At 37.5% G+C, this 25,674-nt stretch overlaps 1 protein-coding gene across 10 annotated transcripts in view; it reads left to right on the top strand.

Annotated features, from left to right (window-relative positions):
• LOC150104358 (intermembrane lipid transfer protein VPS13A-like) overlaps positions 1 to 25,674 on the top strand; it is a 2,072,875-nt gene that overhangs the window by 843,352 nt on the left and 1,203,849 nt on the right. For all 10 annotated transcript variants that reach the window (XM_090396324.1, XM_090396319.1, XM_090396320.1 and 7 more), the window contains 2 exons: positions 299 to 416; positions 22,056 to 22,230. In XM_090396324.1, coding sequence (XP_090252450.1) covers positions 299 to 416; positions 22,056 to 22,230 — 293 coding nt within the window. The remainder of the gene's footprint in view (positions 1 to 298; positions 417 to 22,055; positions 22,231 to 25,674) is intronic.

Genomic DNA, 25,674 nt, shown 5'->3' with positions numbered 1-25,674 from the left:
ACAACTCTGAGGACTGGAATTTTTATTTGCGACTAATGACTTGTTTGAGAAGACATTTTCTGTAAATAAATTTAAGGATAGGTATGAGTGCATCTATTGGTATGGGAACTCTTTAATGACTCAGACTCCTTGATAGTGTCCAAACAGTAATAATAATCTAAAGTCCTGAATATTTCAAGAGATTATGGGTGTAAATAACATCTCTGAATAATACATATATATAATGTTTTGTTTCAGTTTTGATTTGACTCTCATTTTTTTACTATTTAAGTTTGATGCCATTTTTTGTCTTATTCAGGAGATGAATGGAGAGCAGCCAAACAACTTCCAGAATCTGAGATCCATTTAGTACCAAAAGTTAGGGTTCAAGTATTATTCTCTAACAGTATAAAGCCTGATTACAAGTTGCTGCCAAGGTGGGTGTGGTGCTATTTATATATATATATATATATATATATTTTTTTTTTTTATTTTTTTTTTTTCTGATGCTGTGGAATTATTATTATTATTATTAAACAAGACCTCATGGAGTCAAAGACTCAACTAGAAGGTCCTTTTATCTCACACACATCTCATCATACCGCGTCTTAAACACATTCAAACTCCTTGCAAACACCACACTCTCAGGCAAGGCATTCCAATCACTCACAACTCTGCACGAAAAAAACCTGCCTCTCACTCCCCTACTCACACCCTCTTTATACAGTTTCCAGGGATGACCTCTGGTTCTCCCCTGATCTCCCACTATTCTCTGTAGAACTTCTCCACCATTGATCCCATAACAACCCCTTACCAACTTGTAGGTCTCTATCATATCTCCCCTCTTCCTTCTCTCCACTAGACTCTGCAAATTACATCTTTTCAATCTTTCCTCATACTCGACATTCCAGAGGTCAGAAACTACCTTAGTCAGTCACCTTTGGACCCTTTCCAACATCTCTTCATCCTTCTGAAAACCAGGTGACCAAATCTGGGCACAATAGTCCATGTGTGGCCTAATCAAAGCCTTATACAATGGAACAAGAATCTCCCTACTTCTACACATCAGTGTCCTCCGCATCATTCCCAGAAGTCTTTGTGTTGTCTTCACAATTTTGGCGATGTGTCCCCTAAATTTTAGATCCTTATCCACTATCACCCCAAGATCTCTTATTTCCTCTACCTCCAACAATATATTCTCACCAAGCATAAATTCTGCATCCCATCTTTGTTTTCCAAATTTTAAAACCTTACATTTTGCAACATTGAACTCACATCCCCATTTGCTTGCCCAATCACTCAATTCATTCAAGTCTTCTTGCAAGGCCACAACATCTTCACTACACTTTATGGTTCGTCCCAACTTTGCATTATCTGCAAACAACTGAATATCTCCATCCAAATCTTCGCCAATATCATTAATATACAAGTTAAATAGTAATGGCCCTAAAACAGATCCCTGAGGCACTCCACTAGTGACTTTCCTTTTCCTGGATATTGCACCCCCATACACAACTTGTTGATACCTATCAGATAGCCAGTCTCCAATCCAATGCACTAATCTAATATCCAACCCCATGTGCTCGAGTTTGACTGTCAACTTATCATGAGGTACTCTATCAAAAGCTTTTGCGAAATCCAAGTATATTACTGTGTATCCTTCTCCTCTGTCCAAGGAAGCAGTCACTTTATTGTAATAAGTAAGTAGATTACTAAAACACGACCTCCCTTTAGCAAATCCATGCTGTCCATCAAAGATTTTACTATTGTTGTCAACCCAACTCTGGATCCTAGTTCTCACAAGCTTCTCCAACAACTTAACCACAACACCTGACACACAGATAGGCCTATAGTTTGATGCTTGAGTTCGATCACCTCCTTTATGAAGTGGCACAATCTTGCCCTCCTTCCACTCTTTAGGGACTTGACCGAGTGCAAGACTCGTATTAAAAAAATACGTCAAGGCAGGTGTCAACTCTCTGGCACATTCCTTCAGAATACGTGGTGATATATTATCAAGTCCCACAGCCTTATTTACATCTAGTTTACTCAACTCCCCAAACACCTCTTGCTCACTTACAGTCAGTATCTCCTCCCCATCATCAACTGCTCTTAATCTCTCCATGAAGTCACATTCACAAGATTGAAAGATCTTCATGAAATGCTCATTAAGTATCTCCACCACACATTCTGCAACAGCTGTCTTTATACCATTTCCTCCAATCAATGTCATCCTTCCATAATCATTCTTTCTTTTGCTGGCTACATATCGAAAGAACTCCCTAGGATTCTTTTTAGCTTCATTAGCTAACTGCTGTTCATACCTCTCTTTAGCTACTCACCAACCAAGTCACCCTCCTTGCCTGGTCTTTGTAGACCTCATGAAATTGGTTACTTCGACTTCTCTTATGCTGCCTCCACAATGCACTTTTTCTCTGTATTGCATGCTTAATCTCTTTATTCATCCATCTCAAACCTACTTTATTTAACCTTCTCACCCTTGGAATATATTTAGACATTGCATCTGCTAGATAGTTTTTGAAAATCCCCCAAGCTGCATTGATTTCTTTTACAGCTAACTCCTCATTCCATGCTACACCTGTAAGCTGTCTCCTGAGCTCTTCATAATCAACCCCCTTGTAGTTCCACATATACCCTTTTTTCACAGGGGTCCTTGCACTGCTGCCATCCACCCAAATAATCACCTCATGGTCACTTTCACCAATTGGTGGATAATTTGATACCTCATTGATAATTACATCCTCCGATGAGATGACCATATCCAAGACCCTTAATTCTCTTGTGCCCTCTGTTACATACTGTCTGAGGTAGTTATCCCTCAAAAACTCAAGAAACTCATTTTCTTTACTTCCAGTTGCTATCTCTTCATTCCAGTCTATATTGCCATAATTAAAATCACCCATTTCTTATTTGCTTGGCTTATTTGACTATACATTTCACTATCACCACCATCCACATTACCAGGTCTATAACAACATCCCACCAAGTATTTGATTCTATTCACCTCTATCTCACACCATACTGCCTCAAAACCACTGGCCCCATTTCCCTCTTGCGTCTCTACCTTGTATGGACATAACTCTTTCTCTATCATCAATAGCACTCCCCCTCCCTTTTTACCCCTTCTATCCTCACGAAACACATCATACCTTTCCATCTCTATTCCTGTCAGGATATCATCCTCATCTAATCATGTCTCACTTATTCCGACAATCTCTGGGTGCACAGACCCAATTAGTGCAACCATTTCATCAGCCTTGTTTCTTATACTTCTAGCATTGGTATACAAACACAACAACTCATTTCTGAATCTACAGCTAGTTCCACTGATACCACTCACTCGATGTGATCTCTCCATGCTGGACTGGGGGCATTTCCCTTTCTGCTTCTTCATTTTAGAACGCTTTGCAATTCCATCTGTTTCCTTTTGATCCCTGATCATCCCATTACTTTCCTGCCTACACATGCTTTCACCTCCTCTTGGAGCATCCACCTTTCTCACGCTGTGTATCCCTGTCCACCCTGAGCCTCCCCATTTCCCTGCTCCTCTTGCACACCCATTCTCTCATTTTCTATACACTTACCACTCGCTTCCCCATTCATTTCCACTCCTTCAATCTCTCCTGCCTTACTCTCCTGCTCTTCCACATCACTCCCCTCTCGATCTGATTCATTCTCTCTATTCACTTCTCCACTTTCCAGCAGCAGTCTCTCCAAGCGACTCACACCATAACCACTCAAATGCAGTCCATTGCTCCCATACAGCTCACTTCGTCCCTCAAACTCATTCCACACATTAACAAACTGTACTCCCATCTCCTCACACATTTCAGCCAGAATATCATTCATAATCCTTGCTCTCCGCCTCATTTCACCACAATCATACCTAGGCAACACACTGACTACCCTTCCTGTCACACTATTCTCCTTTATCTTACCAAGCAGTCTCCCAACATTCATTTTGACATGCTCTTTGTTCTCTCTCAAATCATTTGTACCAATTAATACAAATAACTCTTTTGCTCGTTCCCCGCCTCATATTCAATGCCTCAATCACTCTCTACTAATTTTACCGCCTGGAAAACATACCTTGTGCATTTTATCCTCTAGCACACCTTTAATAATGGAGTCGCCATACAATGCCACTCGCTCATCTTTTGTTAACTCTTTCATGCCATCATGATTTATTTTAATAGTTTTGACCTGAATTCTCTTAATTTCATTCTGCATCCATTTCATTTCTTGCTTCATCCAATCCAATTCACCTTCCGAACCTCGTGACACATTCTCTCTATCATTAATTCTTTCTAACTTTCTAACTCTCGCCCTCCTCTTCTCACTTTCCCTCTCATTCATCCTTTGTTTCCGTACTTTCGGTCCAACATACGTCCAACTTTCACTATCATTCTTCTCACTTTCACTCTCACATGTCTTTCTTTGTTTCTGTACTTTCGGACTAACATGCGTCCAACTTTCGCTATCATTCTTCTCACTTTTACTGTCATTCATCTTTCTTTGGTTCAGTACTTTCGTTCCAACATGCGTCCAACTTTCGCTATCATTAATTCTTTCGATTTTTTTTTACTTGGTATTTTTACTTTTACTTTTACTGAGTATTTTTTTAATTACTCAGCTATATGATATAATTAAAGAAATTTAATGACTAGAAGCCGAGAAATACCAAATAGAAAAATATTTGAATGCACAACTTTTTTTTTTCTTAGAAGACTTCATTTGGTGCATAACATGAAATAAGAAATACAAAAATATAAATTACAAGAGATCAACAGCTATAAATTAACTTGTAAATATTAATTTGCAAGTTAATTTATAGTTAAGTTAATATTTCTAACATTTGAGGGCATTCTGAATGCCATAGCACTGTTGACCATGTACACACTGGCATGAACTCATGTACACCAAAGTTGGATAGCTAAAGAGTGACTATCAGATAGGTTATAGCTAAGGCCAGTATTAAGATGGATGTGACTGAGAATAATTTCTGTTGATTCTGTTAACATGAATTACAAAATCATGGGTGCAGGATAGTCATCCAGAGTGAGAAATATCTTCAATCAAAGTTCAACCATCTACAAACTTTTGAAGCACTCTAACATCTTTGAGTAATTTAAGGCATTATCCCTGAAACCTGTTTAAAAATTTGATAACTTTCTATGCATTTTTTGACAAGTTTAATGCAAAACTTAATGCAATGACATTATTTATTAATTCCTGACATTGGGATTCTGCTAACACTTCTTGTTCATTCATCAGAGTACTGTGGGTGACTGAGGTCATACAATGATATGACTTCAGGCTTGTTTTGGCAGGTTATGACATGTCTGTATACATATCTGCTTACAAAACAATATGCTGCCTTTCCCAATTTATTTATAATAATAATTGTTCTTGAAGTTTTTGAACAGACATCATGTTTTAACATAGAGATATTAATTGTATTGCATATGTAAATTTATATGCTGAAATTTACATATGCATAATAGTAAATGAAATCTGCACAGTTGGTGAGATTTTTTGAATCTCACTATAGAAATTTGTAGGGACTACAATCATAGTTTATTATAGTGGATAGTTTGCTGTAATGGCAAATTTTTCTTTTAGCATTGAGGATAGGTCGGTGAACTAAGAATTCTTTTTATATTTTTTAAAAAATTTTCTTTATTTTTGTATTCTTTATTTTTTTCATAATTCAGAAACCCTGCCCTAGGGACTTAACATATTCAAAGATGCTTGAAAGAATCAGATTTGCTTTGCAGGTTGTTCTAAAGCTTTACTGGCTTCTAAGCATTCAGAATTCCATTATGGTTTAGAGAAGTGGCCAGGTGTTTTAACTATCGAAGTTGTGGCAGATACTATCATACACTCACTAGTATGATCCACTATAAAATACACGAGACTATCTTCATGATAGTTCAATTTTTTCGACCACTGACTTTAATTCAATAATAAAATTAGACTGGGATATATTGGCCAAAGAATTTAATAATGAATTTAGCCGACCAGTTTCACCAACTTGACTGTTGGCTTCTTCTGGGCATATGTAAGGTGATAAAAAAAGAGCTTAATACAGGTCAAGAAAAAAACATAAACGAGTACTAAACGTTATACAAATTCAAACGATGTGTTACATAAAATGCATGGAGCATGTGTGATGTCAGACATTGTTATTACTATTATTATTATTACGTGACACCTCCATGAAGTCCAAGGACTCATCGCAGGAGGATACTCTACTCTACCTCATCAAGTAATTGGCAGCGAAGTTGAATTCTGGTGTGCTAAGTGATTGTATGAGGGTCTTCCATATGTCCAAAAGGATTATCCCTTGGTTGCTATTGAGACTGCATTTTGAATGGATTACCACAGCAGTTTCTTTGAAGTTTCAGTTACAAAAGTCTTCCTCTAAATATGGCACAGAACTTTTGTCCCATTCAATATTGTGATTGGTATTTGAGAAATGAAAGGCTAACCCGGAATTATCTTTTCCGTTATTATTAACGTCTCAGATGTGTTCTTTTTTTCTATTCCTATTATTTAAGATCCAAAGAAAATCCTAGGGAATTTTTTAGATATATGACCAGAAGGAGGAGAAATGACTGTAGAAGAATGATATTGTGGGATAAAAATGGGAATAGAGTGACTGATGCAGCAGACATAGTAGAATTATTCATATGAACACTTTATTGGATTATTTCATCCTGGAGGAGTCAGTTTTAATGCTAGAGGGATAGGGCAGGTTCAAGATTTAGAGGTACAGGAGGAGAGTGTGTTTCAAATACTGAGTACTCTGGATGTCAGTAAAGCTGTGGGACTGGATGGTATTTCACCACGAGTTTTGAGCAAATGTGCTAGAGAACTGACAGTGCCTTTGACCTGGCTTTTCAATGAAAGTCTGGCTGCTGGAAAGGTGCCCATGAAATGGAAGGAAGGTAAGATAGTGCCATTGCATAAGGGTGGTAGCAGACTTGAAGTGTCTAATTATAGACCAGTTTGTGTGTCATCAGTAGCTAATAAGATCTTGGAGAAAGTAGTGAGGGACCGTATACAGCATTGGGCAGATGAGGGTAATGTTATCTGTGAGAATCAACATGGATTTATGAAAGGACGCTCTTGTTTTAGCAATATGCTAGCCTTTTATAATAAAGTTACAAGAGCATTAGATGAGGGAAAGGCATATACTGCCATTTTCTTAGACTTAGCAAAGGCTTTGACAGGGTGCCACATGATAAGCTAATATTTGAGTTGCAGCACATGGGTCTGGATGTCAGATTGGTCAATTGGATTCAGGATTGGCTGTCCGTTAGGTATCAGAGAGTTGTGTATGGTGGGGCAGTTTCAAGGAAGCAGAGGATTACAAGTGGGGTCCCACAGGGCTCAGTACTGGGACCTATATTGTTTAACTTTTATATCAATGACATTGCCAGTGGATTGCAAGGGGATATTCAGTTGTTTGCAGATGATGCGAAGCTGGGAAGGATTATTAGTAATTGTGCAGATGTGGGAGCCCTGCAAGAGGATTTGAATAAGCTAGATTAATGGGCAAATGAATGGGGATATCAGTTTAATGCAGCAAAATGTAAGGCCTTGAGGTTTGGGAAACATCGATGGGACACTGCATACTCTATGGGAGGAGTTATACTGGAGGAAGTAGGGGAGAAAAGAGATCTGGGGTTGATGATTGATAGAAACCTGAAATTTAGGGGACATATTGCAAAGGAGGCGAAGGTAACACAGAGGATTGCTGCAATAATGAGAAGGACACTGACCTGTAGAGATAAAACAGTTATCATTCCATTGTATAAGACCCTGATCAGACCACACTTGGACTATTGTTCTCAGATTTGGTCCCTAGGATTTGAAGTGAATAAATCAACTGCGGAAATGGTACAAAGGCGGATAACAAAGATGGTTTTGGGACTGTACAATGATGGTTATGAGGATCGACTGAGGGAATGTGGACTGCAGAGTTTGCTGGATAGAAGAAGGAGAGGTGATATGATTGAGACTTTTAAACTGTTAAGAGGTGGTTACAAGGTTGACACTGTGGAGTTCTTTCGCTTGGTTGAACAACGGGAAGGAGTGATGACAAGAGGATATCCCTGGAAGTTACGAAAGGAAACTGTGAGCAAGAGGGTGAGGAGTGGTTTCTTTGCATGGAGGGTGGTTGAACCATGGAATGCATTGCCTGATGGAGTGATGAGAGCGAGAACGGTCAGTGAGTTCAAGGAGTGGTATGATAGACTTTGTGTTTCTTAGGGTGGGGGGACCTCCCCTCGATGAGTCTTGATAGACTTTGTGTTTCTTAGGAAGGACCACCCACGATGAGTCTTTTGACTCCATGGAGGCCTGAATAATAATAATAATAATATTTGACTCTTCTAGGGAGTCCAAAAACTCATCTAGGGAGGGCACCTACTCTACAACCTTCTATCTCCATCACTCAACCTCATCATCTACACCAATGCCATCTATCCACCACCACCACCACTATTATTTTCACAGACAATCACAAACATCCATGTCCACGGCTGGATTCAAATCTGCAGCCTTTTGGCTAGAGAGCGGATATGCTAACCACTCAGCAAACTAGGCTGGCCTTTTCTTATTTCCAAACTTCTGGAAGTTTGTCCTACATAATTTAAACCACATGAACAAGGGATGTTGTAAATGCCAGGATGTTTGCACAAAGCATTGCTATCCTTTGGTGATCTTAACAAATTGCAGACTCTCTTAATCGGTTTTGAAGTTACTCTTATTTCGTATTGTTTAAGAAGTGTTGCAATCTTCTGTGAAACTATACCAGCATAAGGAATGGCAACGCAAGATTTGTATCGAATTTCTTTGGGTTGCTGTCAGGAGGGTTTGGAGAAAAGTATCTTTTGAATTAAATTTTTTAGATAGCTGTTGTCTTTCAGGGTTTCTGATATATGAGTTAATTCATCCTTGAGAGTTTTCTCTTCTGTTATGATGCGAGTAGCTCTGTTTTTGAGCATAGGTATGATACTCAACTTTTGAGTATATGGTGTGAAGAAGAAAAGTGCAGATACTGGCCAGTGTGAGTCAGTTTGCGGGAAACTGTTAGGTTAATATGACCATCCACTTGTTTTTGTAATTAAGGCGTCCAAAAACAGTAATGTTCTATCTCTCTCAATTTCTAAGGTGAACTTTTATATTTCAATGGAGAAACTAGAAAAAGACATTCTTTCACAATTAGACTCAAAACTAGTGGTTTGGTGGAGATATGTCAACGACATTTTCATCATATGGAGAAACACAGAAGCAGCACTTTTGGATTTCTTAACTAAGATAAACTCTTTCAATCAAAAAATAAAGGATAGCAATGCTTTCTTCAAACATCCTGGTGTTTACAACATCCCTTGTGCATGTGGTTTAAATTATGTAGGACAAACTTCCAAAAGTTAGAAAATAAGAAAAAAATAATACGTCGGAGACATTAATAATAACAGAAAATATAATTCCGGGTTAGCCTTTCATTTCTCAAATACCAATCACAATATTGAATGGGACAAAAGTTCTATACCATATTTAGAGGAAGACTTTCATAACTGAAACTTCAAAGAAGCTACTGGTAATCCATTCAAAAGGCATCCTCAATAGGAACTAAGGGATAATCCTTGCTGACATATGGAAGACCCTAATAAGATCACTTAGCACTCCAAAATACAACTTTGCTGCAAATTACAAAACGCACATGCATAACAGTGTTTGACCTCACACATGCTCCATGCGTTTTATGTAATGCGTGTTTTGAATTTGTATAACATATTTATGTTTCTTTCTTGGCCTGTTTTAAGCTGTTTTTTATCACCTTATGCATGCCCAGATGAAACCAACAGTCAAGTTGGTGAAACTGGTTGGCTAAATGTGTTATTAAATTCTTCGTCCAGTATATAATCTAATTTTATTATTGAATTAAAGTCAGTGGTCAAAAAAATAGAAATATCATGAACAGACTCTAGTGGGGAGGTAAAAACAAGGTACTCAAATTTGAACAGCTTAAATGTAAGAAATCTAGACTTCTAAACCAGCTTATATTTTTAAAGAAATGCAGAAACCACAACATCATTCCCATGTTCCTAGTTATGAAAGAACAGTTCCACTCAAGAAGGGCAAAAGAGATATATTTTAAAACGTCTCTAGCGTTACTATGAGAGAGATACAATATACTAGATTTGAACCAAACCAAGGAAATTTGACATACTTTCATTTATAAGATATTTCTAACAGTATAGAATCCCAACCTATGGTCACATTTAGATAACAAGATTAAAAATAGTTTCAATTGGACTTTTTTAATCAGCAAAAAAAGGCAAATCAATGAATTTTATCTATATGAAGGAAGTTGTAATTCAAGGCCTAACCTTCAAGACAACAAAGTTGTTTTTAACTTCTCTGAATATATTTTAACACATATGGAAGTCAACATACTGAAGAAAGGCTTTAATTTCGCAATTACTCCAGATTTTATTCTGAAAGTGAACATTACTGTATATGCAACATAGAGAAAGGACTTTCGTCTTTATCTGAGCCTATAGCTAACGATCTAAGATTAAAAAGTGCTATTATCCTCTTGTCTTCGAGGCCACCTAACAAAAATATCCCACCTCTAGAAAAAAGAGCTCTGTCCAATTTGAAGAAAAACAAACAAATTATCATCCTAAAGGCAGACAAAGGAAACTCAATAGTCATCTTAACATCAAAGATTACATGACAAAGATCACAGAGTTACTCTTGGACACATCCACTTACAGTGTATTAGATTCAGACCCCACATGGGTGAACCATAATGAAACAAATAACATATGGACAGTTGGCCAACAGACCTAAAACGGAAATTAAAGTCGCTACATCCACTGACACCACAACTATATGGTTCTCCTAAAGTTCACAAAACTGGAATACTCTACATCCTATAGTCGATGGAATAAACTCTCCCAAATACTTATTGTCAAAATATTGCCCATCTCCTGAAGGCACATGTTCATAATTCTGACATGTATATATATAAAAAAAAATATGCAACATTTCATTGAAAAGCTGAAAAACATCTCAATCTCGTAGACAGACATTCTTGCCTGCCTAGATGTGGTGTTCTTGTTCACCAATGTCCCAGTGGATGAAGTCCTCAACATTTTGAACAACCTATATCCTCAAGATATTACTTCTCTTTTCAGATGTTGTATAATCAAATTTCTTCAAATGGTATGGAACGATACATGAACAATTAGCCAGTCTTGCTATATAGGTAGCCCTCTATCCCCCCCCCCCCTTCTGCAAGCCTATTTATGGAGAAACTAGAAAACGACATTCTTTCACAATTAGACCCAAAACCATTTGTTTGGTGGAGATATGTCATCGATATTTTCATCATACGGAAAAACACAGACGCAGCACTTTTTTGGATTTAACTAAGATAAACTCTTTCCACCAAAAAATAAAGCTCACCTTAGAAATTGAAAGAGATAGAAAATTATAATTTTTAGACACCTTAATTACAAAAGAAGTGGGTGAACATGTTAACCTAATGGTTTACCGCAAACTGACTCACACTGGCTGGTATCTGCACTTTTCTTCTTCACACCATATATCTCAAAAGTTGAGTATCATACATATGCTCAAAAACAGAGCTACTCGCATCATAACAGACTCAAGGATGATTTAACTCACATATCAGAAACCCTGAAAGACAATGGCTATCCAAAAAATTTAATTCAAAAGATACTTTTCTCTAACCCCTCCCAACATCAACCCAAAGAAACTCAATATAAATCTTCCATTGCCATTTCTTATGCTGGGATAGTTTCACAGAAATTGCAACACTTCTTAAACGATATGAAATAAGAGTAACTTTCACACCAATTAAGACACTCAGCAATTTGTTAAGATCACCAAAGGATAAGAATGCTTTGTCCAAACATCGTGGTGTTTACGACATTCCTTGATAATGTGGTTTAAATTATTATTATTATTATTATTGATTTTTAGTGGAACCTGTGGCATAGTAATTAAATAATAAAGTAACACGTGGCATAGTAATTAAATAATAAAGTAACACGTGGCATAGCAATTAAATAATAAAGTAAAAACCACAGTAAAATCTTTAATTAGTAAAAAGACAGATATTTCATACTAAAATTAATACAGACACTGAAGATGTACATCTTCAGTGTCTGTAACAGTAATAGGAATGAAATACAGGCAAACGTTCGGTGGATCACCTATTAAAATACAATTGTTACTGCATGTTAGGAAATAATAGAAATAACAAATTTAATCTATTGAGATAAATGTTTTTTTACATAAGATAAAAGTCTCCCAGATCTTTGAAAGAGAGACATACAGTCATTTCTATTTAAATTCGGTTGGTGTAAGATAGTTTCACAACTTTCTTTGAATAAGCGTTCATATTTGAATCTGCATCTATGGAGGAGAACTGCTTTATCCCAAGGGCCACTATGAGTAGAGTCAATACTGTGCTATGCCAAACCAGACTTCAGAGGTTTGTTATAATCAATATAATATTGATGTTCTTTTATTCTTTTTTTCCAAAGAATGGCCGGTTTGTCCAAAATAAGAGCCATCGCATTTGCAAGGTATTTGGTAAATGCCAGCCAAAGATAGAGAAGACGGTTTATCTTTTGTAGAAGGTAATAAAGAAGAAATTTTATTGATAGGAATATATGTTGGAATCAGTTGATACTTTTTCAGAATTCTACCTATAGGTTCTGAGATTCTTGGAATGTACGGAATAGGAACTCTGCAGACTGTTGAAAAAACTATAGGTGTTGGAACATAAGAGTCAAGTATCTGTTGGATTTGATTGAAGTTGTAATCATTTGATTCCACTAACTTTTTAATGATGGAAATTTTTGTTGTAAGATTATTGGGGAAGGCTCTGAGCTAATCAAACTCCTAAGCTTGTCATACTTACCAGCCCGATAATTCCACATGTACCCTGTCTTAATTTTAAATTCTACACCTTTAGCCATCTCCCAAGTCAAGACCCTATGATCACTCTCACCAATTGTTGACAACGTGGTCATATTCGTTACAGCCAAATTCTCAGATGCAATTATTAGGTCAAGCACTCCCTGACACCTAGTATTTTCCATTACATGCTGTCGCAGATAGTTATCTCTTAATAACCACATAAAATCCAATTCCTTCCTCCCATGTGTTCTCTCCTCCTTCCAATCTATGTTATCATAGTTGAAATCTCCCATAATAATTACTCTCCTTCCACTCATTTCTTCAAAATGAGTGGAAGGAGGATTCAATATTATGTAAGACAAACTTCCAGAAGTTTGGAAAAAAGAAAAAAAGAATGCCTCGGAGATGTTCATAATAACAGAAAAGATAATTCTGGGTTAGCCCTTCATTTCTCATATACCAATCACAACATTGAATGGGACAAAAGTTCTATGCCATATTTAGAGGAAGACTTTCATAACTGAAACTTCAAAGAAGCTACTGGTAATCCATTCAAAAGGCATCCTCAATAGGAACCAAGTGATAATCCTTGCTGACATATGGAAGACCCTTATAAGATCACTTAGTACACCAGAATACAACTTCGCTGCCAATTACAGAACACACTTGCATAACAATGTCTGACATCATGCATACATTTCATGCATTTTATGTAACATGTCTTTTGAATTTGTGTACTCATTTATGTTTCTTGACCTGTTTTAAGCTGTTTTTTTATCACCTTATGTTATGCTCAGATGAAGCCAACAGTCAAGTTGGCAAAACTAGTCAACTAAATGTGTTATTAAATTCTTTGGCCAATATATCCCCATCTAATTTTATTATTGAATTAAAGTCTATCTTGTCAGCTCTCTTTATTTTCCATTTCAACATTTCTGATAGAATATATGGCAGGCCATATAAAAAACAGTGGTTATCATGGCAAAATCACTCTCATATAAGTTGATACCAGTTTCTTACTGGAAAAGTTGAACAGATTATTCAGTCAACAGCCCTGAATGTTTAAGTATAGAGGTGTCAATTTCTGTATTCAATGCCTAGGGAGAAAATTATTATTATTATTATTCATGACACCTCCAAGGAGTCCAAAGACTCATCACGGGAGGACATCTATTGTTATACAACTGTCTCACCCACTACACCGAACCTCTACTACTAATCATCTCCATCAACGCCATCCATCGCCCGCCTCCACCACAACTAGTATTTTTTGTCTGTAAATTGCGTGTGTTCTGAAGGGCCGATTTGTCCATATGCAGGATGAAAAACCTGAGTTTCTGGGAGAAAAAATCCTGCTACCACCATATGAGATAGGCTAACTCACCTTCGATTGAAAATCGTCCACATTAAGATTCCTCCCGTCGCGACAAGAATCGAACTTAGGCCTATCCCAAATGAAGGGTGCAATGTACAATCGTCCTTCCAATTGCACTACAGAGGTGCTGAATGTGCATCCTCAGTCAAGTCTGCTGTTGAGAAACTATGAAGCTAATCAGACTGATCCATTTATAAACCCTACATAAAATCTGTCAAAGAAGACAAATCATTTTCTCTTAGGAAAATATTAAGAATAGGGATCTGGAATATTCGTTATCTCCTGCAGACAGGATAACTAGATATACTCCAAGAAGATATGATCTTTCAAAGATTAAACATTTTAGACCTTTGATACAATTGACATCTTCTTCAATGAATTAAATAGCAATTTATGAGGAATACCAAACAAGAACATTGTAATACTCCAAGGAGATCTAAATACCAAGGTTGGATGTATAAAAGATCCATTTTAAAGTAATAAATAACAAACTTGTAAACACGTACAAGATTACCAGAATACCTGAAGCATATAAGAATGAAAGTGAAGAAAGCTCCCATGAGATTCACCTCCCTCTGGGCCACCTTTGTGGTTGAGGGAACCTCCCAGTGATAATACTGGCCCTTTTCATACTTTCTCTTTTTCTTTACTACCTTTTTTTACCCAAATTCTTCGCTCTGCTTCTCCAGAGTCATTTTTACTATCTTTTCTTCCAGATCACCACTGGGATTCAATGCCCTTCTCCTGTTTGCTATGCAGTGCAACCTGTGGACATCTGGAAAGGGGGATTTTAGTAGTCTTGCACTATTTTAGCCTCTGCTTCAGCAAGACAGGCAGTCCTGTATGGCCCAGCCTGGATCATTCAGCTAATGGACATGCCTGCTAGGGTCAGTAGTGTTGCAGTAAGTTTCTAACCTCAGGGTCAGGATTAAAGGTTTGCTCTTGTGCTAGTATAGCATCTGGAGTAACCCTGCTGTTCCACTCCCGAGCACAGTCATTGCTTGCTGGTTAGTGGACATTTATGTGTGGCTCAATGGGAGATGGGGAACTCTAGCACCAAACCATAAACTCATTAAGTATGAATTCTTCATCCTGAAATGTTTCAGGGGACCTAACAAAGTCCCAACCAAGTACTGATACTGGATATACAGCATTTGGTAACAGAAGTAAGAAACAAAACATATAATGATATTACTATAATTGTACCATGTTTTTGATCATCCATGCAACAGGTTAAAAGTCAACTAAGATGAAAAGCCAAAAGGCTATTTTTTTCTGGCGAGGTTGATATAAGTTAAGGGGATAAAAATCCCTTCTTGTTTTTTTTTTTTTTCTGGCTGAAAAACAAGAAGGGATTTTTATCCCCTTAACTTATATCAACCTCGCCAGAAAAAAATAGCCTTTTGGCTTTTCATCTTAGTTATACTATGTTATAATGTAAAATATAGTGACACACCTTTCGGTCAATCGTTTAGCAAAAGTATGTAAGTTTTCTTCACTTAAACTCTGATATTAACTAGGTCTAGCTACTCACTGATGAGACCTCAAAAAAGGTTGAAACCGGTCTGGGTAGTGACCTCTCCTCATAATGTAAAACAGTACTACATCTCTTAAGAGCTGGGTTTTACATTATGAGAAAATATCAAGAACAGTGAGGAAGCTTGCTTCACCTTTGCAACGAGTTGCCGTGGTGTGGCACTACCAAGTGGTCACTTACGCTTGGATTGGATACGCTGACAGTTCGTCGGCATGAAACGTTACAGATCGTAGTGTTCGATCTTAGTTTCGCTTACTGGCTGAAAAACAAGAAGGGATTTTTATCCCCTTAACTTAGGTTAAAAGTCAGTTGGGAAAATGTCACTCTTCTTTATTTAGAAGGGTTTAGGACTGGCAGAACTTCCCAAAACTGTTAAGAAATTATGTTCTGGTGATATCTTTCTGGAAACATTGTGTCAGCAACATTCTGAGAAATTACTGGGAGGAACATCACTGGTTAGAATACCAATCACAGTTATCCCTCATGAAACATTCAATTCTTGTAGAGGAATGATATCAGAATGGGATCTGTTTGATGTTCCTGGTGAGGAGATATATTCAGAGCTTAAAGATCAGAGAGTGAGCTTTGAGGCATATCCTGATATGTAGGGATGGTCACTGGGTTCCAACCAGGAACACCATCCTTAATTTGATACATCTAACCCTCCAACATCTGTAAATCTGTCTGTCTGCAGTTATTTAAATTGCAGGCAGACAGATGAGTGGGATGCACACAGAGCATCCCACTCTGATTTCTTGCCCATCTATTCTGATGGCTCAAGGACTGATACCTGTGTTGGCTGTGCTGCTGTGTTTCCTGACATTAATATCTCCAACTAGATCCCACCTGATTGCAGTAATTATACAGCCGAGTTGCATGACATTTAACTTGCACTTATGCATATAAAAGAAAACTACTACCAAAAGTGTAATTTATGCATACTCATTGAGCTCTTTACAGGTTACTCTCCTTTCTTATGTATAATCTGCATCCAGTGCTGTATGAGGTACAACAGGTGGAATACCTGTTGTACAAACTGAAACCCTTAATTTTGATGTTTGGTTGTGCTGGATTCCCATCCACATTGGATTAAGGGAAATGTGATTGAAGATGCAGCTGTTAGATCAGCTCATACTTTCTCTGCATATTTTTTGAAAGTACCATATACAGACAGTTCATAAGATCAAAGTTAATTGCTCAGTGGCAGGAAGCACATTGACAGACAAATCTGAAATTAAGCATTGACATTCTAGTCAACATAGAAAGAGAAGAGAGGAAGTTGTTCTTGCTAGGCTCCGGATGGGTTACAGTCATCCTGCATATTCTTATTTACTGAGGGCTGATTATCCTCCAATGTGTGAAAAATGCAATATGCGTCTTACTGTTTATGATATTCTGGTGGATGTCAGCACTTCACATGAGAGGTGAATGAATCAACAAAGTTGGGTAAATGTGGTGATTTTAGCGACTTTGATCGTGGATGTATTATTGGTGCAAGACATTGGAGGGTCATTCTATTGCCTAAGTGGTAAGAACCATAGGGTTCTCAAGGACAACTTCATCAAGGGTCTACTGCATGTATGCCATCAATAAACATACCAACGCCCAGTGAGCAAGTGGTATCCTCACACACACCGTTGATGACCAGGACCGACGTAGACCATCCAGGCTCATAAAGACCAACTGCAGGACACCTGCGATACAAATCACATCCAGTTTTAATGCTAGAGGTGTAATCACCATCAGTGAGTAAATGGTATGGTGCACCCTACATACCATGGGCTACCGGAGCTGACGGCCTAATCATGTACCACTGTTGACAGCTCATCATTGGGCATTGTGCCTTACCTGTGTTGAGACTATCAAAACCGGACCTTTGCAGAGTGGACAAGAGTTTTGTGGTGTGATGGATCCCGTTATCGGTTGTGCTAAGTTGACGGAGGGTGTGGCGTTGACAGCATATGGCCATGGTCCTATCATGCCAGATTGACTCTGTTCAAGGAGGTGGTGGCTCTGTGATGGTTTGGTGAGCCTTCTGATGTGACATACTAAGGTCCCTTAATGTGTGTCTGGAGAGGTCCTTAAATGCCTTAAAAGACTTGCATCATCAGGGGATACTGGTACAGAAAAGCAAATTTTTATTGCTTATTTTTATTAACTGCTTTAATTACATCATAATGTGGTCTCAATACCAAACACTACCCACAGAGAAACTTTGTTTCATTACTATCCCCATGGGATTCTATTTGCTCGTATATTTTATTGATTTATGTTTCTTTACCTTTCCCTTTTCTACAAGATTTCTCTGTTGCTTTACTGAGTGACTTCATAATAGTTTCTGTCGCTTTCATTTCTCATTCTCCTGGATTTAATCTCTTTCCTGTGCTTAATTGGGCCAAGTGTTTCTTTCAAAAAAAAATTGCATTTTCTTCCCACTTGTTTTTTGGATAAAAATTGGCTATTTCAGTCAATATCATTGTAACGGTAAGGGTGACGAGTGTGGTAAGAAAAGCAAAAAAGGATTATGAAAGAACATTGGCCATGCAGGCTAAAGAGAATCCTAAACAGTTTTTTTGATATGTTGCAAGTAAAAGGAAAAATGTATATGGCAGAATGATTTTAAAGAATGCCGATGGTAGGGAGGTAACTGAATCAATTGATATAGTTGAGTTATTGAGCAAGCACTTTGCAAGAATATATCATCCAGGTGGTGACGTTGCAGAAATGAATGAACCAATAGATTATATGGGAATTGTGGTGAATGAAGTGGAGGTGAGTAGTCTATTGCATAACCTCAATGTTAATACATCTGTGGGATTGGATGGTATACCAGCTTGTGTCGTACGTGAAGCAGCTAAAGAATTGTCAGTACCCTTGACCATTTTGTTTAATTTGAGTCTCGAGTCTGGGTTAGTCCCGAGGGGGTGGAAAGAGGGGAAAATAGTTCCACTGCATAAAGGTGGTTCCAAGACTGCTGTTGTAAATTACTGACCGATTAGCATATCAGGAATTCTTGGAGAAATTAGTCAAGAAAAGAATACAGAATTGGATAGATGAAAATGGGATATTGTATGGGGGACAACATGGTTTTGTGAAGGGTAGATCATGCCTCAGTAACTTGCTCATGTTTTATAACACAGTGACAGCTGAACTGGATAAGGGTAATGGGTTTACAGTGATTCTACTGTACCTTGCCAAGGCCTTTGACAGGATACCACATGGAATTCTAATCAGTAAAATGGAGCAGATGGGGATTTTCGAATGTGTACCAGCTTCCTACTTGAAATCATCACTTATACAAATAGCCACAAGCTGATTCATCTGAATTTGTGATTGTAATCTTCAGAAATAGTACTTCCATATTCCAGTCGGTGTAGACGAAGCCCTTTTCCCATGGGTTCGATTCCTGTCCATGACATGAGGAGCCTTTATGTAGTCTCTTTCAACTAAAGGTGAGATAGCCAGTCTCATACGGAAGTAGAGGGTTTTTTGTCCCTCAGAACGGGAAAACCAGCCAGTAGAACACACACAATTTACAAGAATACTTAGAGGCATAGGGATAACCGCCTTATCCTCGTATTACAGTTAGGTCATCCAAGGATACTTGGAAATTTGTGTGCACTTTTAAGTGCCTGTTAGAGCCACTGATGGAATGGATGGAATCTTCAGAAATATTGTTTGTCCTTAGGTTTTGGACACGAGCATAAATACATCTGTGAGATTAGATGGGATATCAGCTCGGTGTTTTGCAAGAATGTGCAAGTGAACTGGCAGTGATTTTGACTAGGCTGTTTAATTTAAGTATCAGCTCTGGTATAAAGTTCCAAAGGAGTGGAAAGAGGACAAAAATAATTAAGGTAGGTTCTAAGACTGCAGTAGCAAATTATAGACTAATCAGTATCTTAAGCATAGTGGTAAAAGTACTTGAAAAATTGGTCAAAAGAGAGAGAATTCAAGAATGGGTGGATAAGAGTATGATATGATAGACTGTTGAGAGGCAACATGGATTTGCGAAGATTTCATCATGCCTTAGTAATTATCCACTTTTTATAATAAAGTAACAGCTGAGTTGGATAAAGGAAATGGCTACAGGATATCATATTTTATAAAGCTATTTGACAGAATACCACATCAAACTCAGTTATGCAAATTAGAACAAATTGGGGATGGATATGACACCATTTTTGTGGAAAAGAGGGTGGCTGCTGTACAGATACCAAAAAGGGAATATATATGGAGCTGCAGAATCAATGTATGAGGTGACTAGTGGTGTGCTGCAAGGTTTGGTGATGGGACTACCACTACTGTTTAATTTGCACATAAATGATACAGGAAATACCTGAAAGGAAATATTCACTTGTTTGCTGATTATGTGAAATTAGGTAGAATAATAATTAATCAGTTTCAGAGGCAAGTGACCAAGATGGCAAGTGGTCTGTGGAATGTTCCCTATGAGAATAGATTGAAGTTGTGTAGATTGCAGAAGGTGGTTGATAGGAGAAAAAGAGGGGATGTGATAGAAATCAATTTAAGTTGCTTAAAGGATTTTATAGGATTAATATAGATTTTTTTTTTTTGGAGAGTTGTGAATGAGTGGAATGGGTTTCCAGAATCAGTTTTGAGTGATTTGTCCATTAATGGGTTCAAAGGAGAGGTATGATAGATTGTGTGAATAGTTTGGGTCTCTGCAATGAGTCTTCAGACTCCATGGAGGTGTCCTTATAATAATAATTGAGAAATCAAGAGACTTCAGGAGTCATGGTTGCTTATGCTTATTGACTACAATAAAGCCTTTGACTGCATAAGCTGGAATTTGAATTGAGAAATTGATTTGTCCAAGTCTGGTTTTTCAACAACTTATTCAATTAATAAGTAAACTTTTCAACATTACCAAACTGTAGAAAGAATTGATACTATGTTATTATATTGGTTCTCTTAACAAAAAGGAGTAAGGCCAGGTTGTATATCCTATACTACCTCCTGGACTCTTCAATTTCTATGGTAAGGAGGTCTTCAAGAGATTCAGTGGATGATGGGAATAGAAGCATATTGATAGTTGACTCAAGAATCAGCAACTTAAGATATAGTGACAATTTAGTACTAAAAAAATAAGGAAAAAGCAAAATTAAAATAAGCTTCTTGGATGAATATAATGGGATTTTCATCAGGAGCATTCATGGACCCTTCAGTATGAATTCACTGGGCCCATGAATGCTCCTGGTAGCATCAGTTTCCTTACACATCCCCTAATCTTCTTCAAATCTGTCTCCCTCCAATCTGTGCCATCTCATTCCCTTCTTCTCTACACAGACATTTACTTTCTCTTTGAGCTTCAACTTTTCTCATGCTGTGTTTCTTATTCTTTACGCTCATGCTACTAACACCCATTTCTCCATTCATAAGCATAATTTCAATCTCTTCTTTCTTCCTTTTTTCACTCTTTCACATTGCTTCTTACTTGCTCAGATTCATTCTCTGCACTTGGTACTCTCCCCTCTAGCATCTTTCTCCAAATGACTCACACCAAAACCATTCAAATGTTGTCCATTACTCTTATGCAGTTCAATTCGTCCTTCAAACTCATTCCACATTAACAAACTGCACTCCTTTCTCTTCACACATTTTAATAGCAATTCTTAATCCTTGCTGTCTACCTCCTCTCATCGCTGTCATATCTGAGCAACACATTAACCACCTTTCCTCTCACAGTATTCAATCTTTCATTCTCTTTTTCCCAAGTCAAATCACTTGTCTCTACTACCACTAAAAACTCCTTTGCTCATTTACTTCTCATATCCAATGCCCCAGTCACTCTATTCAATTTACCTTCCAGAAGATAAATTTTGTGCATCTTCTCATTTACTACACCTCTAATAATTGAATCCCAGACAATGCCACTCACAAGTCTTTCATTACCTCTTTGATACCACTATCATTCATTCCCATCTTTTTCATTTTACTATACATATTTACAATTCTCTTTGTTTCACTCTACATCCCCTTCATTTCTTTCATCATCTTCATCATATTATGGACAAAGTATGCATTATGACTCCATATTTTTTGCTTGCAACATTTGCTGAAATATATGTATATTAAAATGAAAACTGTCTGTAAAAAAAAAAAAAATTGATAATTTGATTTTACGTTTTATTATTTTATTACTTTTAGGCAAAAACTAAACATCTCAGTTCCAAGTTTAAAGCTAAATCTTTCTGATCGACGAATAAAACTGTTGTCGGAGTTCATTTGCAATATTCCTTTTCCTAGTACTTCTGAAAAGGAGTTTCACAAAATTCATTCTACAGATGAACACAATAGAATTTTGAAATCAAGAGAAGAAATGGTATGCTTTAGTATACTCAAAGGTTTACATATTTTAAATTCATAACAGCACTTGCTAATTGATTAAATAGATATAAACAGAATAAAAATACTTTTACTACTACCAATATTTATTTCTAATTTTGATGTTTGTATTTTACCTGTATCATAATTACTTATTAGAATTATTATAAAAAAATCTTCCAGCAAACACCACTAGCCAGATCTGATTGTAGGTTGTTTCTACATAGGCATCACCGTGGAGTCCAGTGACTAAATGTAGGAAGCTAATCTAACCTTTATTGACACAAGGTTGTTGACACATATATCTGTTTAAAGTACTCACAAACATTTCCAATTGCTGATTCTGCTCATTTATCATTCTCCAAGCAAAAAACCTATTCCTACACTCTTGCCAATTACTCACTTAAAATACTTCCAGGAATGAACTTGTTCTGTTTTGTTTAGTTATGCATTTAACTTTTCTTAAGCTCTGTAAAATGCTTTTAATAACTTTGTTTCTCTCATATCCTCTGTTTTCTGCTTATTGGTTTCATTTTGTAATCCATAAATTTTCAGCCTATCCTCACAGAGTGCGCTCTGCAGTCAGTTTCCATTTTGGTTTTTTGCCTCAAGTCCACTTCATCACTTTCACATCCCAAGAAACTCAGGTGATTAGATCTGTGCACGGTAGTTCAGATGTGGTTGCATCAGTGCCTTTTAAAAAGAGATAATAACTTTCTTATGCCTGCTTATGAATGAATTTCTTAACATCCAAGTGATCCTTTGAGATATTTTTATCCCCATTTGCAGTATGTCCTCTGAACTTCAACTCTCTGGCCTACTCCTAAATTCCTAGCCAAAGAGCTGAAGTTCAGAGGTCATACAGCAAAAGGGAACAAAATATCTCAAAGGATCACTTGGATGTTAAGAAATTCGTTCATAGGCAGGCATAAGTCTGTCAGATCTGTACTATCTTTCTCATCATTAAATTCTACATGATTTATTCTCCTTATCCAAGTATGCAATCTGAATCTGTTTTTCTTAAATACTGGTTGATCCTGAACAGTGCCATTCACTAACATAACACACAAGATGATATCTCATCCAACTATCCATGTCTATCTATGCAATACACAGCTTGCATCTTTTTTTATCCTGAAATGCATGACTTTTTATATCATCATTCAGGATTATCTCTCCATCATCATTATTAACTGTTACTCTCTCCCCAGTTTAGCTTCACTGATAAACAAGTTGATTTTCCTCCATGTATAATGGATAATGGATTAAACCAAGTATATAATTTCTTGGTATCTTTAATTTATAATATTATTATTACTATTATTATTGTTCCGGGCAACTCCAAGGAGTCGACAGACTCATCGAGGGAGGCCCTAACATCATGTGAAGAACAACTATTCGACATTCACACAGTATCTATCATACCTTCCCTTGAACTCATTCACGGTCGTAGCACCCACAACAGACTCTGGAAGCTTATTCCACTCATTCACTACTCTCCAAGTAAAAAAACCTAGCTCTAACACCCTTGTCAGCAACACTCTTGCCCAGCTTCCATTCATGGCCCCTAGTCCTCCCACCACTAGTCATATTTTCAAAAATATCTTCTGGATTGATCTTATAGAAACCCTTCAGTAATTTGAATGTCTCAATCATATCACCCCTCCTTCGCCTATCGAACAATTTCTGCAACCCACAAATCTTCAACCTATTCTCATAAGGTTCATTCCACAGACCTGCTATCATCTTGGTCACTCGTCTCTGGATCCTCTCCACTTCCTCCCCATCACGAAGAAACCCTGGTGCCCATAACTGGGCACAGTAGTCCAGATTGGGTCTTATCAAGGCTCGATACAGAGGAACAACAACTTTTTTGTCTTTGCATGTTAAAGTAATTCTTCAGAAGCCAAGTGATTTGGTGAGCTGTTTTAGTCACTTTTGCAATGTGCTCCCTAAACTTCAATTCCCTATCCACCAGCACTCCCAAATCCCTGGCCTCATCAATCTCCTGAAGTACGGTTCCACCAATGCGATATACTGCTGCTATTCTTTTCACCCCAAACTGCATAACCTTATACTTTGGCACATTAAATTGACATCCATTTTTCCTAGCCCAGTCCTCCAAACTATCCAAATCATCCTGTAAAATTTTGACATCCTGTGCACTCATAATTGCTCTACCCAACTTTGCATCATCGGCAAACAAGTGAACACTTCCTCTAAAATCCTTTCCTATATCATTGATAAACAAATTGAAAAGCAGTGGTCCAAGAACAGAACCCTGCGGCACTCGACTAGTCACAAGCCGTCTTTTAGACTCCACTCCTGAATAAACCACTCTCTGGTATCTCTCCTTCAACCACCCTCCTATCCATCTCACCAACACTATATCTATCCCCATCTGCTCCAGTTTACTGATTCTATGTGGTATCCTATCAAAACCCTTGGCAAGGTCCAGTAGTATCACTGTAAACCCATTACCCCTATCCAGTTCAGCCGTCACTGTGTTATAAAACGTGAGCAAGTTACTGAGGCACGATCTACCCTTCACAAAACCATGTTGTCCCCCATACAATATCCCATTTTCATCTATCCAATCCTGTATTCTTTTCTTGACTAATTTCTCCAAGACCTTGACAACGATTCCTGATATGCTAATCGGTCGGTAATTTACAACAGCAGTCTTGGAACCACCTTTATGCAGTGGAACTATTTTACCCTCTTTCCACCCCCTCAGGACTAACCCAGACCTGAGACTCAAATTAAACAAAATGGTCAAGGGTATTGACAATATAATATATATAACCAATAATATAATATAACCAAGTGAAAAACTTTCAACAAATATAATTCCTAGTATTACTGATGTGCACATTTAACAGCAGTGCCGAAGTAGAGATCTATATGGCACACTATGTGCCATCTCTTTGATTCAACTTTGCCATATGCCACTCTGAATATCTGCCTGTCAGCCATCCTGTTATCTTGTCACAAGCTTTATGTCCAATCTCATTTACTTCAACTTATATAATAGGACTCTACAGTATCCTCTCAAATCCTTTTGCAAAGTGCAGCATTATCACGATGTAGTCATTTCCATTATCACACTTAGTTATCACTTTATTGTAAAAAGTGACAAAAATACTATGGCAAGACCTCCCCCATCATAGAGCCATACTGTTCACCATAGAGAATCATATAAGTTAAGTGGATATTAAATCCAACATCATTTCAAACAAGTATTCCATACTACGAGTTGCCCTAGTTGAACCTTATGGGAAGCATGAACGCTCAAAGTGCCCCTATATTCACCTCCTATTGGTCCATTTTGATAAGGATTCACTTCCATACTACGAGGTGCCCTAGTCGAACCTTATAGGAAGCACAAATGCTCAAAGCACCCGTATATTCACCTCTTATTGGTCCATTTTGATAAGGATTC

This window comes from Typopeltis vanoorti, chromosome 8 (assembly GCF_054136105.1).
Source record: "Typopeltis vanoorti isolate ZY-2024b chromosome 8, IOZ_Tvanoo_1.0, whole genome shotgun sequence".
Lineage (NCBI taxonomy): Eukaryota > Metazoa > Arthropoda > Arachnida > Uropygi > Thelyphonidae > Typopeltis > Typopeltis vanoorti.
This window is presented reverse-complemented; position numbering and strand designations above follow the sequence as displayed.